General features: G+C 45.1%; 1 protein-coding gene across 1 annotated transcript; it reads left to right on the forward strand.

The window, feature by feature from the left end:
* Positions 1-2,496: 2,496 nt before the first annotated feature.
* Positions 2,497-16,757, forward strand: LOC133765799 (T-cell activation Rho GTPase-activating protein-like). The gene is made up of 9 exons (XM_062199332.1): positions 2,497-2,523; positions 3,710-3,816; positions 4,542-4,737; positions 5,903-6,053; positions 13,076-13,159; positions 13,976-14,065; positions 14,884-14,973; positions 15,414-15,508; positions 16,740-16,757. The coding sequence occupies exons 1-9, from the start codon at positions 2,497-2,499 to the stop codon at positions 16,755-16,757; spliced, it is 858 nt and encodes a 285-aa protein (XP_062055316.1).
* The last annotated feature ends 1,171 nt before the right edge of the window (positions 16,758-17,928 follow it).

Raw genomic sequence — 17,928 nt, forward strand, 5'->3', positions numbered from 1 at the left:
TTGCAGCAGGCAAAGCTACGTTAGAAGTTTTAAAATGTTGGGCCTGTGTTGTGGCATAGCAGGGTATGCTGGGGGTTGGAATGCTGGTGTCGTATATCAGAGCACCAATTCGAGTCCTGGCTGCTGTGCTGCTGATCCAGCATCCTGTCAATGCATCTGGGAAGGCAGTGGAAGATGGCCAAGGTACTGAGGTTCTTGCCTCCCATGTGAGAGGCAAGGATGATGCTCTTGGCTTCAACCAGGGTCTGAACTGGATTTTGAAGGCATTCCTTTATGTAGGATCTCTCTCTGTCTCTCTTCCTCATTCATGAACAGTGTGTGTGTATGTGCATGTGTGTCTCGCTCTCTGTGCCTCTGCCCATTGAGCACATAATTTTCTTTTTTTATTTATTTGAAAGTCAGAATTACAGAGAGAGGCAGAGAGAGAGAGAGAGAGAGAGAGAGAGAGGGCCTCCATGTGATGGTTCACTCCCCAATTGGCTGCAATGGCCAGAGCTGCACCAATCTGAAGCCAGGAGCCAGGAGCCTCCTCTGGTTCTCCCACGTGGGTGCAGGGGCCAAAGGACTTGGGCCACCTTCCACTGCTTTCCCAGGCCATAGCAGAGAACCTGGCTGGAAAAGGAGCAGCCAGGCCTCGAACCCGTGCCCATACCATATGGGATTCTGGCACTTCAGGCCAAGGCGTTAACCTGCTGCAAAACAGTGCCAGCCCCGAGCAAAGAATTCTAAAAACCAAGGTGGTGCAAAATACACATGTATTTCAAAGTTATATGGTAAAATCACAAGTATCCAGGTTCATTTCTATGAGGGAAAATTGAATTGTTGGTATTTTCAACAGCTGTGAAACAAAAATCTGGTAATGCCGTAATCACTACAAAAAGTATCCTTACATTCTTTGAAACACTCATTACACTTGCTCTTTCCTTACCCTCCATCAATGCTTGGCCACATGTTAAATGGTTACACTTCTGTAATGACTTACAGGCCCACACACTAGGTTAGACAGTCACATGTTTGTGTTGTTTCTGTTGTACATGGAGTTGATGTCATTTTCCAACAAGATATAGGGTTTACCCCTCTGAGGACTTTGGAGTCTGATTTTTGATAAATACCATGTGAATCACCTGGAGAGTTGGTCCAGGCTAAAAATAAATGCAATCATCGAGTTGAATTTGCCATTGAGCTACCTAGAAGCAGAGGTACAACAGCAAATCGTCTTCACATATTCTCCTTGGCTCACAGTGTGGCTTCCACAACATGCCCCGTCTATTCATCCTGCAGCACAGGGAAAGCCAAGAGAGGACACATACCCCACATGCATGGAAGTAAGTACTCAGCAGACAAAGCTACTCCTGAACCATCCCAGACTTCCACATCATTCAGAGCTCCACACATCTTGGACATACTCCTTGGGAAACAGTCGAAGGCTGTAACTACAGTGGGAGAGTATTGGACACGAGTGACATAGTCAAGGTATAAGAGGGCTTGGATTTTGTCCATTTTCTTCACTGTTCTATCCCCAGTAGTCCAAACTGGATATGACATAAATGACTATTGAAGAAATACTAGAATGAGTGAGCAATGTCTGGATTATGAACACAACACTTACTGAGAGGCATTTCCTACACTCACTGTTATGTAAAAGTGTCATGGGCCATATAGTAAGACCAGTGGAAAGAAAGCTAGCAACGGGATATGAACTGGAAATATAAATCCCACCATCTTCTGGTTATATTTGTGAAGAGTTGATCAAGGGCAGTGCCGTGGCTCACTAGGCTAATCCTCCGCCTGTGGCGCCAGCACACCGGGTTCTAGTCCCGGTCGGGGTGCCAGATTCTGTCCCAGTTGCCCCTCTTCCAGGCCAGCTCTCTGCTGTGGCCAGGGAGTGCAGTGGAGGATGGCCCAAGTGCTTGGGCCCTGCACCCCATGGGAGACCAGGATAAGTACCTGGCTCCTGCCATCGGATCAGCGCAGTGTGCCGGCCGCAGCACGCTGGCCGCGGCGGCCATTGGAGGGTGAACCAATGGCAAAGGAAGACCTTTCTCTCTGTCTCTCTTTCTCACTACCCACTCTGCCTGTGAAAGAAAAAAAAGAAGGCCGGCGCTGTGGCTCAATAGGCTAATCTTCCACCTAGCAGCGCTGGCACACTGGGTTCTAGTCCCGGTCGGGGTGCCAGATTCTGTCCCGGTTGTCCCTCTTCCAGGCCAGCTCTCTGCTATGGCCCAAGTGTTTGGGCCATGCACCCCATGGGAGACCCGGAGAAGCACCTGGCTCCTGGCTTCGGATCAGCGTGGTGCGCTGGTCGCAGCGCACTGGCCGCAGCGGCCATTGGAAGGTGAACCAATGGCAAAGGAAGACCTTTCTCTCTGTCTCTCTCTCTCACTGTCCACTCTGTTTAAAAAAAAAAAAAAAGAGTTGATCAATGAGCTAGTGAAAAGGAAAGTCGAATGAGGCTATTAGGAGAGTATTTTGCCCCAGGGAACAGACATAGTCAAAATGTCCAGTCCTTACTTCCTATTTTATGTGAGTACACGTGTGTATATTTAGTTCATTTGGTTCGGAACCTTTGCTGCTAAGACTTAAAAGGATTAGTCTGAAATCAAAATGTGAAGTATGTATGTTTACATGTCCTCAGTGCATAATATGATTTAGGATGACCCATAAGCAGATCTGTCAGTTTGTACTATTTTACTAAAATATAGGCAAAGAAGACTATAGAGATTTGTTTTATATGTTTGAATGGCAGAGTGATAGAAAGAGACACGTATGGGTCTGGCAGTGTAGCGCAGTGCATTTACCTACTGCCTGCAACACAGACAACCTATATGTGCACTGATTTGAGTCCCAGCTGCTTGCTTCTGGTTGAACTTACCACGAATGGACATGGGAAGGCAGCAAAAGATGGCCCAAATACTGTGGTCCCTGCCACTCACATAGCAGAGCTGGGTGGAGTTCCTGGCTTGTGGATTCAATGTGGACATTTGCAGAGTAAATTCGTGTATGGAAGATTTCTCTCTGTTTCCCTCTCTGTCTCTCTGTTTCTCTCTCTCTCTCTCTCTCTCTCTCTCTCTCTCTCTCTGTGTGTGTGTGTTTCAACTCCATCTTTTACATAAATAAATAAGCTTACAATGACACACACACACACATTCTCATACAGAGATATCAATTTTCCACATGTAGGTTCACTCCCCAGTTTTTTGCAGTGGCCCAGGTTGGGCTGGGCCAACCTGAAGCCAGAACCCAAAACTTGTTTCAGGTCTCTGAAATAGGGCAGAGCCCCAAGTATTTGGGCAGTTACCCACTGCTTTCTCAGGCACTTCAGCAGTGTGCTGAATCCGAAGTAGAGCAGCCAGGAATTGAAGGGACCCTCTGATATGAGTTGATGGCATCCCTGGCAGCAGATAAATCCACTATGCCATAATAACTACCCCCCAAAAGATGATTGAGACAATAAGATGAGGTTTTTCTTCCCTTCCAAAACTTCTCAGACTCTGAGAAGTCAGAAGAAAGTCAGAAGAAATTGAAGCACCTGTTTCTGCATGTACACAATGGTGGGAATGAGAGGCCAAACTCTATGGAGGTCACAGTTTGAACTTCTAGAGAAAAAGCGGAGATTAAATGAAATATTGCAATTACATGTTTTCTTTGTAACTTCTCCAGTCTATACTTGCCAACAAATTGATATAACTTCTTTTTTAATCTCTATAAGGATTGCCTTCGAGCCTTTCCTAGCACCCTGTTTTCAGCTGACCTCTATGATCAGTGGCTGAATGTTCTTGATGAAGGGAATGACGAGGAGGCCAGAGACATCCAGAGGTGATTCTATATAATTGGTACTGTACTCCAGACATGCCTCAGAAAGCAACCGACATAGTCTGAGAAAAAGATTCTCTTCTGCTCTCGAGCATGAACCACTAAAAGAGTGCACATTGTGAAGAGGGTTCTTGTAGTCCCACACACCACAGCCAGAATCAGAAGACATGTAGACTCTACCATTGTCATTGAGTTCTTATTTCTCCCCAAATAGTGTTGTTATTGAGTTGTTGATATTGTACACATTCTGAATGTATGACATTGGTGGGGAGGAAGCCTGCTGGTGTCAGAGACATGGTACAAGAACAGTTGACCACAGGTCTGACCGTCATATTGTCAGGAGCAACTAAGTGGAGATCTCTGTGTGTGCTTATGGAATTGAAGTCAGTCAAGCACTTTTGTATACGTTCATGCCTGGGATGTGTTTGTTCCATCACTACTTTAGACTCTTGGCTTGAGGCAGCATTCTTGCACTATTACCTTTCAAAGAAGGGCAATGCTTTCAATTAATTGCTGTTGAATTTCCTCAGTAAGCTCTCACCTGAGAACATTCTGTAACACAACATCTGTTTTTAATATACCTGTGTTCAATTAGATATTGACAGAGTTATCCCAAGTGAAAACACAGCAAAAAATCATAGGAATTTTTTTAAGACTTACAGCTCCTTTTGTCTGTATTTTCATTGGATTATGTGACTTGTTATAAGACTCCATTTTTTTGTGTTTAGGCTTTTAGCCCATCTGCCCAGAGCTAACGCAGCTGTCCTAAGACACTTGTTTTCATCATTATATGCAATCTCATGTAATGCATCATACAATCAAATGACTACATCAAAGTTAGCTTTGTGCATCACCCCGAGCCTTCTGTGTGTCTGGCGATCTACTTCAACAAGCCCAGCCCTCGAAGGCGAATTGAGGAGAAAGGTAATGAGGTACCCTGTTTGTATGTGTTGAGGAGCACAGTCCCATTGGGAAAGTGAAAGTCAGGATTTGCATTCTGATGAGCCTTTTTTTTTTTTAACCGTGAAGACTTCCATTTTACAGTGTCAGGTCACTTATTCTGTATTGGGAATTGTGGAAGGGTGGGGTGTTATGCAGGAAATTGATAGCAGTGAGTTACTTATTTCCTATGTAGGAAACAGAAGAGTGATATGACTTAAACATGGAGAGAGAAGAAGCTCATGTAACATGATAGAAGGAAACCAAGTTTTGGTAGTTGGGCAATCTAAGGTGCAATTCTGTCTCTGTCACTGAGAGCCATGCAAACTTGAACCAAGTTTTCTTCATGGCTTCCTAAGCTGAGTGATGGCAGTGGTGATAATAGTGGTCAGTAGTGGTCAGCAGTGACACTGCCTTGTGTGCTTGGGCAAGATGAGCACACTTATCCTTCCACCAGTGACCTTCATCCACCTGCTGTGGCTCATTCAGAGAAATGTTTGTGTACAATTTCATCTCTGCTACTGGAATGTGAAGGTGAATCAAGGTTTCCGGAGCATTGTAATGGGCCCATAACATCTCCAATATAATCAGAGCTCTTCTCAAGCTCATGCAGAATGTAATGCTGGGTTGAGGCAGAGCCATGCTGTGGAAAGACTTCAGCTAACCAAGCAGACAGTTTCTTTGCACTGACTCCTTTCACGTCAAAGGATCCACAAAGAAACTCTGCTTCTCAAGCTTAAGATAATTCACTTGAGAAGCACATTTCACATGTGTTCTTCTCTCGAGTACTTGACATTTTTTAGTGTGGAATGATTACATCTTCACTTCAAACATCCTGCATAGGTTAACTGACAGTTATCCTATTTTTGCCAAAGAAGCAAGTGATATCAAAATATTAGCCATTTAACTAGGCCACAAGATATGTTGGTCTTCTAATGAGAAGTGTTTTTGGACAAGGTACATAGTATTCTTGAAAGTGTAACTGTCATTTAGGAGATAAAGTTGGTTCGTATGTGTTAATGTCAAGTGCAAATTTTTGTTAGAATCCAGAATTTCACATTTTTGTGATGTTCACAGTTCACATAGGACTTGTGCTTCTAAACAGACCAAGTGGAAAAGAGCACCCCATGTCCACCCTTTTGTGTCACAGATTTCCCTTGTGGAGTTTATGATTGCAAGTTATCCCAGAATATTTGGAGATGACCAGAAGTCTAAGAAGAGCTGTATGAATTCCAAAAGAAACTTTGGAGAGAGTAGCCGGCAAGTCATCGCCACTGCGGGGCAGAGTGCTGCCGGCCTAGGTGAGAGTTCCCTGAGGTGGGATCTTAGGGCCAGCGTGCCAGGTTCTCTGGGAGAATTTCACTGCTTTGCTAAGAACCAGACTGCAAGCCTGCCAGGTGTCACGGGAGAAGCTTGAGCGATGTCCTGTAGCTCAGGGCTAACCCCAAGAATAATGCCACCCCTCCCATGACCACCTGCTCTGTCTTCACAAGGGTAGCACAGATCAGGAGGTTTTATGGTGTCCTGAGACCAAAGGACAGATAAGATGATGTACTTGACTTACCACGCCACTCTTGCAAATAATGTGTGCATCGGAGAGATCATGTGTTGATATAGTCTACGGATCCATTTTCTAACCAAATTTAAGTGTAGCCCTTACAAATGAGTGCCTCTTGTGCTGAGGAAACATGGACTTAAAGTAGTATGTGACTTGGCTGCTAAACATATTCAGATGAATGCACACTTTTTCATAATAGGTATTTATGATACAACCAGAAACAGTGTGTGCATAGACAAGTTCATTCTTTGAAATGCATTGCAACATACACTTCCTGAATTACTCTCTCACACATAATCAGTGTGTTCCTGTTGAAGCATCGGCGAGACTAGCAACACTACCGGTTGTCTTTCTCTCCCCTTGGTACTCTGTGGTAGCTGACACATCCCAAGTCCCAGTGCTCTTTGAAACCCTTTGAAAGGGAACAGTGTTAGGGATGAACAGAAAAGACCTCATGTTCTTCCCAGTGTTCCAAATTTGGTGCCTTCATGTACCAACGTGTCATCTTTGTATGTTGTGTACATAAATAGTACTCAAAGTTAAAAAGAAAAACCTCAGAATAAATATAGGATAGGGATTTGTTTTGCTCAAGAAAGTAGTACATCTATAAAACATTTTTTCATTAATTGTTCTTTCATAAGCTGGTCTTCATGATGTCTCAGAAACTGCAAGACAATCTCCAATATGAGTCAATGATGTTATTCTATCCTTGGCTCCCTGTGGAAAACTGATGGGTACTTTTCCAAAGTACAAGATTCTTCATTTAAATGATTTCAAGAATTAAACCTCAAACTTTTAATTCAAAACAAGAATTGGTTTGATTCACAATGATTATTCAACTTGGGCATCATTTTCTCAGAGACATACTTCGATACACTTAGTTTGATAATGTCTCAGAACTTACGCAACCCACATTAGGAGCAAATGATATTTACATTTCAAACAAATTCTCCTGCAATCAGATACTGGAAAGTGACTGAAAATATACTAACACTACTTTTGTTTTCTCTTCAATGGAAAAGATGACACTATCACCGGAGTCTGAACCCATTAAAGGTATGGTGTCTGGCCAGAACTTTCCACTGGAGACAGAAGTCAAGCCTGAGCTTGTAAAGGGACCACCTGTGTCTTCTGTCTTCGCAATCTGCGTTACTGAAGAGTACCAAGAGCGTGCTTCCTTTAAATGTCCCTAAATTTCCTTTCACCTAACGCTAAAGGATAGTTTATAAAAGGTTTGCACCTTGTTATCAATGTGCTTGAAATCTTCAGTTTCTTTCCTGGAAGGCTAGAATTCCTTGGTAGAAAATTGCCCATGAGGCACCTACCCTAAGACAAACATTTTTGAATCCAGTTATTATGTAACTGTCTCATAGTTGCAAAATTCAATCATTGATTTTCAAGATAGATTTTCAGTATCTCTGTCCTTATCCTTTTTGCACCTCTTAAAGTAATTCCCATGTTTTGTATATAAGTGGAATTTAAATAAAAACAAAACACCTGAAATGAATTTAGAAAGGAATTTTCTTGCTCAAAATATTCAAATGGCCAATAGACAGGTGAACAAAGGCTCAGGATCACTAGTCTGCAGGGAGATGCAAATCAAAGCCACAATGATTTTTCACTTCAGCCCAGTTAGAATGGCTATCATCCAAAAATCAAAAAGCAATAAATGCTGGTGATGACGTGGGGAAAAGGTACCCTAACCCACTGCTTGTGGGAATGTAAACTAGTAGAACCATTATGGAAGACAGTATGGAGATTCCTCCGAAATCTGAAAGTAGATCTACCATATGACTGAGCCATTCCACTCCTGGGAATTAGCCCAAAGAAAATGAAATCAGCGTGTGAAGTGTCATCTGTACCCCCATGTTTATTGCAGCTGAATGCACAACAGCTAAGATGTGGAGTCAACCCAGATATTCATCAACTGATAATGGAATTAAGAAAATGTGGTATATACACACTATGGAATACTCCTCAACCATAAAAAGAAAAGAATGAAATCCTGTCTTTTGCACAGAAATGGGTACAAGTGGGAACCATTAAGCCTAATTATACAAGCCAGTCCCGAAAAGACAAATATATTTATTTTCTCTGCTATGTGGCAGGTGATGTAGAATACAAAAAAATACTTAGGAATAAAACAGATACTTTGTGATATGATTGTGCTTTTTAGGCCTTGTGTATACTTCTGTGGAACTGTAGTCTTCCTACTTTGTTACTTGTTGACTATATGGTTAGTGATAAATTAAGCCTGTGACTGTAGAGTGGACTGAAAGCTTTTCTTTGTAAAAATTAAAGGAAAAGTAGGGAAGAAAAGAGGGGGTTGAGAGAGTGAGAGGGGGAGGGGGGTATTACGATTCCCTTCTTAGAACTGTAGCTGTGAAATACATGAAATCTGTTCTCTCTCTATTAGTAACAATTCTAAAGATGATTCAGTTTGTGCAGTGGGTTCTCATCATATCTAGTTTCCTTTTCTTCAGTCTAACACTCTCCCAACTGAGCTATTTTGGCTGCCCCCAGTATGTTTTCTTTTTCTTTTCTTCATGAGGTCTCAGAAACCTCAGGAAAATCCCCTTTATGAGTACATGAAGTTGAGATTTCAGAGTTGATTTTACTTGTATCTTACACTGAGATGAGTCTGTTTTCTGAACATATTCTAAGACAGCTTTAGATTTTTCCACAGTGGAATCAGTAAAACCAACATGAGAATCTGACCCAATGTCAAAGAATGTGACTGACCCAAACCCTCCACTTGGCAAAAAGGCTATGCCTTCTGACGGGGTACCCTTATCCCCTGGCCACCGTCCCTCCTGTGCTGAGTGCGTTGGGTGGCGTGCCCCACCTGTGTGCCCCGTCTGCCCCTTCTGCTGGGGGGGGGAGCGTAGGCATGCTGGTCGGTCTGCAGGTCCCCACGGTGGGGACCAGGCGCTGCTCTTTCGGCCCTACCGCGGCCCGCACCTCCCCCCTCCGTGTCGGGGGAGGATCCCGGTGGGCCGGGCTGTCGGTCCATCGCTCGTTTTGGGGGCCTGTGTGCATGCCTTCTGAACCTTGTCTTCTCAGTTACTGAAGAGAACAACCGGCGTGGTTCCTAAGCATGCACTTGAATCTTCCTTGCACTGCCTTGAACATCTGCTACAAACCAACTTGCCAAAATGTATAATTTTCCTAACTGGAATTGAACTCCTCCATCGATAACTCTCTTGCTAGAGAATGACCAGTGTGACCACTAAACTAAGGCAATGGTTTTGACTTCATATTTTTCTTGACTTGGCTTCCATGGGAACACTGACTATGCAGTTTGCCTTTATTTTTCTTGTGCTTCTATTTCTGGAAGGAAAATTACAGTTCAAAATGATATCCAAGGACAAAAAGGAAACATCTAAGAGAGAATTTAGAATAGGAATCTTTTTTTCTTGAGCAAAAGTAAGTTCACCCAGCATTTTCCCATAATGCATGTTTGCATGTGTCTCCTTTCATGTGCTTGTATCATATTTGGATTCAGAATAACTTCATTACCAGTTATCTGATGTTGAGAAGGGTCTGCTGTTGGAAAATACACTATGATAGGTTTAGTTTTCCCTTCAACATGAAAGTTCACACTTCACTTGGAGTGTGGCACAGTGTAAGATGTGGTGACTGAACAAAATCTTCCACTGGCAAATAATGCCGAGACGGAGCTGGCCAGGGCCCACATCTGTCTTTTGACCTCTTCATTCTGAACACTTGATGTGTCCAGTTAGCAGAATTACTTAGGATTTCATTTTATGTTCTCTACCCATCTTTTAATGTGACATTAAGAGCTTCTTTTTCACAAATGTTTGAGTGTGTGTTTCCTAACTAGCTCGACGTCTTCAGTTTCTGCCTTGGAAGGGCAGATTCCCTTGAAAGAAAATTGCTGATGAGGCACAAACACTGAGACAACCATTTGCTTCTGCTGGCATTGTGACTGTTTCACAGTCGTACACCAAATCAGCACTTTCCAGGTTGCCAAGATTTTCATTTTCTGTATCCTCACACATTTGCAACCTCAAATCGTAACTCCAGTGTTTTGTAGAATAGTGCTACTCCAATAAAAATAATATACCTGCAATGAATTTAGAAAATCTTTTGTTTGGCTCCAAAAGAATTCTGTCTTTGCATCTTGTACTCATGATATGTATTTCCCTCTCCTTTTCTTCACGAGGTCTCAGAAACCTCAAGAAAATCTCCATTATGATTGCCGTGACCTCTGATACGGTCTGTTTTCCAAAGCTATCCTAAGACAGCTATAGATTTTTCTTCAATGGATTAAATAAAATCTACCTGGGAATTGGACCGAGTGTCTGGGAGTGTGACTGGCACAAACACTTCCTTCACTGGACAAGGAGACCAAAACTAAGCATGGAATGAGCCCACCTATGTCATTTGTCCTCTGTCTTCTGAGTTACTGAAAATAACAGTTGCCAGGGTTTTTTAGGATTTTATCCCATCTTTCCTAAAATTCCTTGAAACCTCCACAAGAACTAACTTGCCAAAATGGTTGAGCAATTTTCCTAACTTGGATTGAAGTCGTCTTTTGCTGTGCAGCAGGGATTAAAATGCCTAGATAGTGAGTCACCCTTGTTGTCTCTATGCCAAGACAGTGGGTTAGCAAAGTAGCACTTTTTCCTTGGCTCTCACTGGGATACTGGCCACTTCCCTAATTACAGGATCTTTTCATTTCATCTATGCCTATCCTCTTTTTTTGTGAAAGGGGAAGGGCAATTCTCAGCACAGAAATGACCTGAGGAAGGGCCTATCTGTATAGAGTCATAGGAATTGGTTCCATAATCACTGGAATCATCAAGGCTTGCCAGTAGGACAAGGAGGAGGTCAACTTTGTCTCTCTCAGCACCAAGAACAAGGTCTTGGCTGTCACACTCTCTGGCAAGACTGAAACTGAACTCTCAGTGCAACAGAGATATACAGATAAAGAAACCCATATTCAGCTCAAGCCCAACTTCTATCCTTATGAACTGCAGCATACTATACCACTGGGACACTCATAGACACAGTTACCATTGATGAACATTGATGAACGCTGAGAGACTAGACGCCTAGAGCAGCTTAACTCCAACCAAAGCAAAAATCCAAGTGATAACCCTGCATATGTCTAAACCATGAACTCTTTTCAATAAAAACTTATTCATAAAGAGGAGAAATGAAGAAACATTTCTATGCCCAGACATGCTTTTCTCTGACAACTGAGATACTGAATTAAAGAGATGGCATGGTGGTTTTGCATTTTCACCTTTCATCCCTAAATGCTTGGAGCCATCCATCAAATACTGAATTTACCAAATATATGACGGCAAGGCTAATGACAATTGAGGTTTTCAGTTTCAGTGAAGGAGGGAAAAGATTAATTCACAGAGACTGTCACCATGATCCCTACTAAGAAAGTGAACTGGGCATCATATTGTACTTTCTTGGCTCCCTAGCACAACAAATAGGCAAATGATAGTTAAAAGAAATTTCATTACATCTGTGGCTTACAGTGTTACCTTCTGAAAAGGGATGCACTAATTGAAACATGGAACGAGTGGGTTCTGCAATCCTGCCTGAGACACTCTTATTATTTGTTTTCAATGGAGTTTGAAACCCAACATGACTTTTTTTTTTTTTTTTTTTTTTTTTTTTTTTTTGCCTCGGCTGGTCTCAGAACCCCGGGAAACGTGTCCACAACGCATGGCTGTTGCCTGAAGTGAAGTCATGGATTTAATCTCTGCTGCTACAATGAGAGTGTTCTTAAAGCATGCCTAAACACTTTGAGATTTGTCTGAGGTGGAGTATATGAACCCAACATGAGACTCAAAGAGTGCCAGGAAAGGGACAGGCCCCAATCCTCCAGTAGGGAAAAAGGCTGGACCCAAACAGCTGTGCGGCCACGCTTGCCTTCTGCCCTGTGAGTGAGCAGAGAGGAGATTGTGCAGCTGCCTAAGAATTTCCCCCATTTCTCCCACATGCCGGGAGCGTCAGCAAGGGAGGGACATGACTAAGCATGTGCTGAACATGGCTCATGAGAACTGGGGCTGGCAGTAGTGTCCTGCAGGGACCAGAGAGTTCCTAGAGGTGTACTCACGTGGCCCCTCAGAGGAGACTGTGGTCTGGATGAAATAAGGTTCTATCTTTGCTCCCACTGGAACACCAAGGTGGCACTTGCAAGTTCCTGTATCCTTTCACTTCACATGCCCTTTAACTTTCCCGTTTGTTGCAAAGTGATTCCTTCTCAAGAAATAAGTGCCTCTGCTATCAAGCTGTGATGGAACCGTGGATATGTGCCGAGGAAGGATGTGTCTCCTGGTTAAAGAGTGCCAGAATACTAGTCAGGTTAACCGAGACTACAAATTGTACTTCCCATTACACCTAGAGCTTACATGCACCACTACTTACATGAGGGTCTCCACTTGGCTTGAGCACTTTAGATCATTAACGTGGCAAAACACACTGGAGAGTGGGATGAAACTAAAGCATAAGTGGCCCAACGCAGGGGGACTACTCGACACCGGACATGGCACCTCCGCACCATGGCCCTGGTTCCACCAGTTTCCATTCTCAGGGATACATTGTGGCCTAGGCACACACCAGTGCTGTCTCCGCACTGACCTACGAACCCATATTAGGCATGCGGAAGTGTGGTGCTGGGAGAACTTTTCTCTGCCTGGTCCTCTAGGCAGAAACAGGTATGCTGCTGAAAAGACCCTCACTCAGACCAAGTATGCTATGTCTCTTCTTCTTCCACAGATGCCGAGCCTGACAACCGAGAACCAGTGCCGGACGTGCCACAGCCAGGCGTGACTATGAATGCTCAAACCAAGCCCCGCCACGGTAGGGGCCCGGGTGTCTTGTGTCCTCTGCCCCTGGGTGCCTGCGGGGTTGCCGGAGCTCCTGGAGCGAGAAGGGGGCTTTCCTAGTCCCTCCGGGACCGGGAAGCGGTCGCCCAGCGACTCCTGGTCCCGAACCCCTGGCCTGTGCTCTGGAGCTGCGGTGGCATCCTCGGCTCTCTGCCAGGAAGGATGTGCTTCCTGGCAGAGAGAGGGGCCGCGGTGTGAGTCGGTGCTCCGACATGGGGCCGTGTGTGCTCCCGGGTTCTCAGCTTGGCTGCACGCTGCCTGGGCCTGTGTGCAAGGCATCCGTTTTTTCCGCTGGGGTCTCCTAACCCGTGCGGGAGGGGGCTATGCTTCCTGTTCCCCACGTCTGCTCCTGCCATGGCCCCGTCTGGTGCAGCAGTCCCACCAGCATGCCTTGAGTTGCTGCCACGCAGGCTGCGAGTGCAGAAGGCTCCCGGGACCTGGCGTGGAGTGCCCCACTGCCCCCGGTGGCCCAGTGTGCGCAGGGGACTTAAGCGCGGGCACGCCGCGCTCCGCAAGGATTGTCCTCTGGGCCTCTGCTTCTCCTGAGATGTCCTTGCCCCGGCCCCTCCCCGTCCTGCCCCTGGTGCCTTCAGTTTCCCTTCGGTGGGATTTTTTGTTGCGTAGGCACACGCCCGTGCTTCTCCTTACTGACCTAGGTACCCACGTTAGGCGAGGGGAGATGTGGGGCTGGGGGAACCTTTTCTGCCTGATCTTCTAGGCGGAGGCAGGTGTGTTGTCTGAAAAGACCCTCACTCAGGCCAAGTATGCTATGTCTCCTCTTCTTCCGCAGACACGGCGGAGCCCGGCACCCGGGAACCTCTTCCGGACGTGCCGCCTTCGCGCACGGATGTGACCGGCGTTTTAACCGAGCCCGACCACGGTAGGGGCCCGGGTGTCTTGTGTCCTCTGCCCCTGGGTGCCCGCGGGGTTGCCGGAGCTCCTGGAGCGAGAAGGGGGCTTTCCTAGTCCCTCCGGGACCGGGAAGCGGTCGCCCAGTGACTCCTGGTCCCGAACCCCTGGCCTGTGCTCTGGAGCTGCGGTGGCATCCTCGGCTCTCTGCCAGGAAGGATGTGCTTCCTGGCAGAGAGAGGGGCCGCGGTGCGAGTCGGGTGCTCCGACACGGGGCCGTGTGTGCTCCCGGGTTCTCAGCTTGGCTGCACGCTGCCTGGGCCTGTGTGCAAGGCGTCCGTTTCTTCCCGCTGGGGTCTCCTAACCCATGCGGGAGGGGGCTATGCTTCCTGTTCCCCACGTCTGCTCCTGCCATGGCCCCGTCTGGTGCAGCAGTCCCACCAGCATGCCTTGAGTTGCTGCCACGCAGGCTGCGAGTGCAGAAGGCTCCCGGGACCTGGCGTGGAGTGCCCCACTGCCCCCGGTGGCCCAGTGTGCGCAGGGGACTTAGGCGTGGGCACGCCGCGCTCCGCAAGGATGGTCCTCTGGGCCTCTGCTTCTCCTGAGATGTCCTTGCCCCGGCCCCTCCCCGTCCTGCCCCTGGTGCCTTCAGTTTCCCTTCGGTTGGATTTTTTGTTGTGTAGGCACACTCCCGTGCTTCTCCTTACTGACCTACGTACCCACATTAGGCGAGAGGAGATGTGGGGCTGGGGGAACCTTTTCTGCCTGATCTTCTAGGCGGAGGCAGGTGTGTTGTCTGAAAAGACCCTCACTCAGGCCAAGTATGCTATGTCTCCTCTTCTTCCGCAGACACGGCGGAGCCCGGCACCCGGGAACCTCTTCCGGACGTGCCGCCTTCGCGCACGGATGTGACCGGCGTTTTAACCGAGCCCGACCACGGTAGGGGCCCGGGTGTCTTGTGTCCTCTGCCCCTGGGTGCCCGCGGGGTTGCCGGAGCTCCTGGAGTGAGAAGGAGGGGTTTCCTATTCCCTCTTGGTCTGGAATATGTCTCCAAGTGATTATTTTTTCCTAGAAGTTTTCCTGTGTCCTAAGAGTCCCTTGTCTTTTGCTTTCATGTATGTTTCATTTTGTCTATCAGTGTTTGAACTTGTTTAAAGGTGCTTTTTGAATCTCTTTTGCTTCGCTTTTCCTAACCTTCCTTAAATGTTTTCTTTTTTTTTTTCTGTCCCTTAGTGGCACATTCTCTCTCTGTGACCATTTTGTCTTTGCACTCTAATATGTATTTTGTTTCCTGTAATTTGCCATGATTCAGGAGATTTTTCTCAGTGTCCTCTTTCTGTGAATCCAAGATTTTCTGTTTTTTTTCTGTTTCTTTGTAGGTGCTGTGGGCTCTCTAATCTTGTTACACAAGGTTTTTCCCAAACTTGTAGCGCCCTCAGTTGAACTTATGAGCAATCTCTTTGGCTCATGTGTGGTTTGTGCTTTAGAGTTACTGGTTTTGTTCCTTTTGATGTGACATTTTTGTGGTGGAATGTTATTGCTAAGTGTCTAATTATTCTGACAACGTGTCTGTGTTTTCAACCTGTTTTGGAATCTTCATACTTTTGCTCAATATAGATGTGTTTCTTCAGTGTAGAGGTGCTCGTGTGCAAGTCGTGTCCTCCCTGACTGCCATTTGTCCTCATGAATCCTATCATTGGCTGAACACTGCTGCATAATGACTCGGCATTTTTGAATGTTCTCCGAGCCTTTTAGTTTTTCTTCCTTACTGTTTAGTTTGGAAATTATTTTTTGTTATTCTATACTAATGCTGAATGGAATCTGTCTTCTCAGTCACTCAATTCAGTATGCCTGGATCCTTCCATGGATGATATAATAGCAGAACCCTAATCAAGTGTCAAGTGTCAAGTTTTTTCGCTGAACCTAATGCTGCAGTGTGCAGTGGAGCCAACCTGCACCTACATTTGCATGTCGTTCCATTCCTGTTTTCCCCATTCGAACATTTGTAAATATAGTAGAAATTTTTTCAGATATCGTCTGAGATGATGCCAAACTAAAAAACACTTTTGGACTACCTGTGACTTTACTTGTCTCCCAAGTAGACACCATTTGTCCCATTTGTACGTTACCAGATCTCTCATTACATCTTTCTCTATCCTTTGGATGTCTGGAATTGTCTTTGCAATTAGGAGTATCAAGATATGTCCTTGGACAGAAAGAAAACCTTTAAGAATGAGTGGAGCACAGGAAATGATTTTACTCCAGCTGTTTGAAATCCATGAGCCATTTCCCATAATGCATGTTTCCCTGTACGGGATCATGAGTCAGAATTGTCAGGAATATCCATTGTGAGTGTGTTCATCTCTGTGTTTCAGAGATATTGATTTTATTCCTCTCTGATGTGGAAATGGGTATACTGTCTGAAAAATCACCGAGGACTTATTTTCTTTCCCTTGCCCAAAGACCTGATGATTACATGGAAATCTGACATTTAGGATGGTATGATAACTGATCAAACTCAAACTGTGTCCAATGCTGCTAGCACCAGTCTCCCTTTGGGTACACTTCTGTTCTAACCTCTGTTCTCTTGAGCACTTGATGTGCTCACATATCAGAATGCCTTACAAGTTCCTTTGATATTCTCTGCTGATCCTTTCTCTGAACACTAGGGGTTACTTTTTCAATTTTTCCTTTGTGTTTCTTAGGTTGCTGGAAACCTTTGATTTTCTGTCCTGGAAGGATAGAGTTCCTAGGTACAACATTGCTCTTGGGGCACATTTACTGAGATAGCCAGTTTGCTTCCTGCGGCTCTACACTGGCCTCACAGGTGCACACTCAATATGCACTTTCCAAGATTACAAAGATGTTCAGTTTCTCTCTCCTTATGCTTTTGCAGCTGTTTATGGTCACTGCAATGCTTGGTACACAAGTTCTATACCATCACGTGCCATACACTTTTTTCCTTGTAGTATTCTATCTTTGCATTTGGTACTTCTGATATGTAGTTGATTGTTAGTTTATGATGTCTCAGAAACCTCCAGAAAGTGTTGATTTTGAGTACCATTTGCTCGGATGTCAAATCATTGATTTGCTTGTAATAGCAGGTCGAGTGTGTTTTCTCAACCTATCGTAAGACAATTTTAGGTATATCTGCATCAGAATCAATCTAACCAACAGGGAAATCCTAACCATTTCCACACATATACCTGGCCCAAATCCTCCATGCAAAGAGAAGGGCATGCCTGAGCTTGGCATTTGTCAGACATGTCATTTGTACTCTGTCTATTGCTTTACTGAAGAGTTGGCATGGTTGCTTAGTAGCTTGTCGCATCGTATCTACATTTCTGGAGCCCTCCATGAAGGATAAACTTGCCTAAATATTTGCATGACTTTGTCATGTGAATTTAAGTCTTCAGTTGCTGTCCAGGAGGGACCAGATTCCTTGATGGAGTTATCCATGTGGCTCCTGTACTAGGGACAGTGGGTTGTGCATCATATTATTCTTTTTTTTTGAATTTTTTTTATTTAATAAATGTGAATTTACAAAGAGAAACTTTTGTAGTGTTGTGGCTTCCCCCCCAACCTCCCTCCCTCCCACGGCCCTCCCCTCTCCCACTCCCTCTCCCATCCCGTCCTTCATTGAGTTTCATTTTCAATTACCTTCATATACTGAAGATCAACTTAGTATATATACTAAGCAAGGATTTCAACAGGCTGCCCTCACACAACTGCACAAGGTATAGGGTATTGTTCAACTAGTAGTGTTGTTTTTAAGTTTCATAGTAAAACACATTAAGGACAGAGATCCTACGTGGGGAGCATGTACCCAGTGACTCCCGTTGTTGATTTAACAATTGGCACTTATTTATGACGTCAGCAATCACCCGAGACTCT

This window comes from Lepus europaeus, chromosome 8, assembly GCF_033115175.1.
Source record: "Lepus europaeus isolate LE1 chromosome 8, mLepTim1.pri, whole genome shotgun sequence".
In the NCBI taxonomy this organism is placed as follows: Eukaryota; Metazoa; Chordata; class Mammalia; order Lagomorpha; family Leporidae; genus Lepus; species Lepus europaeus.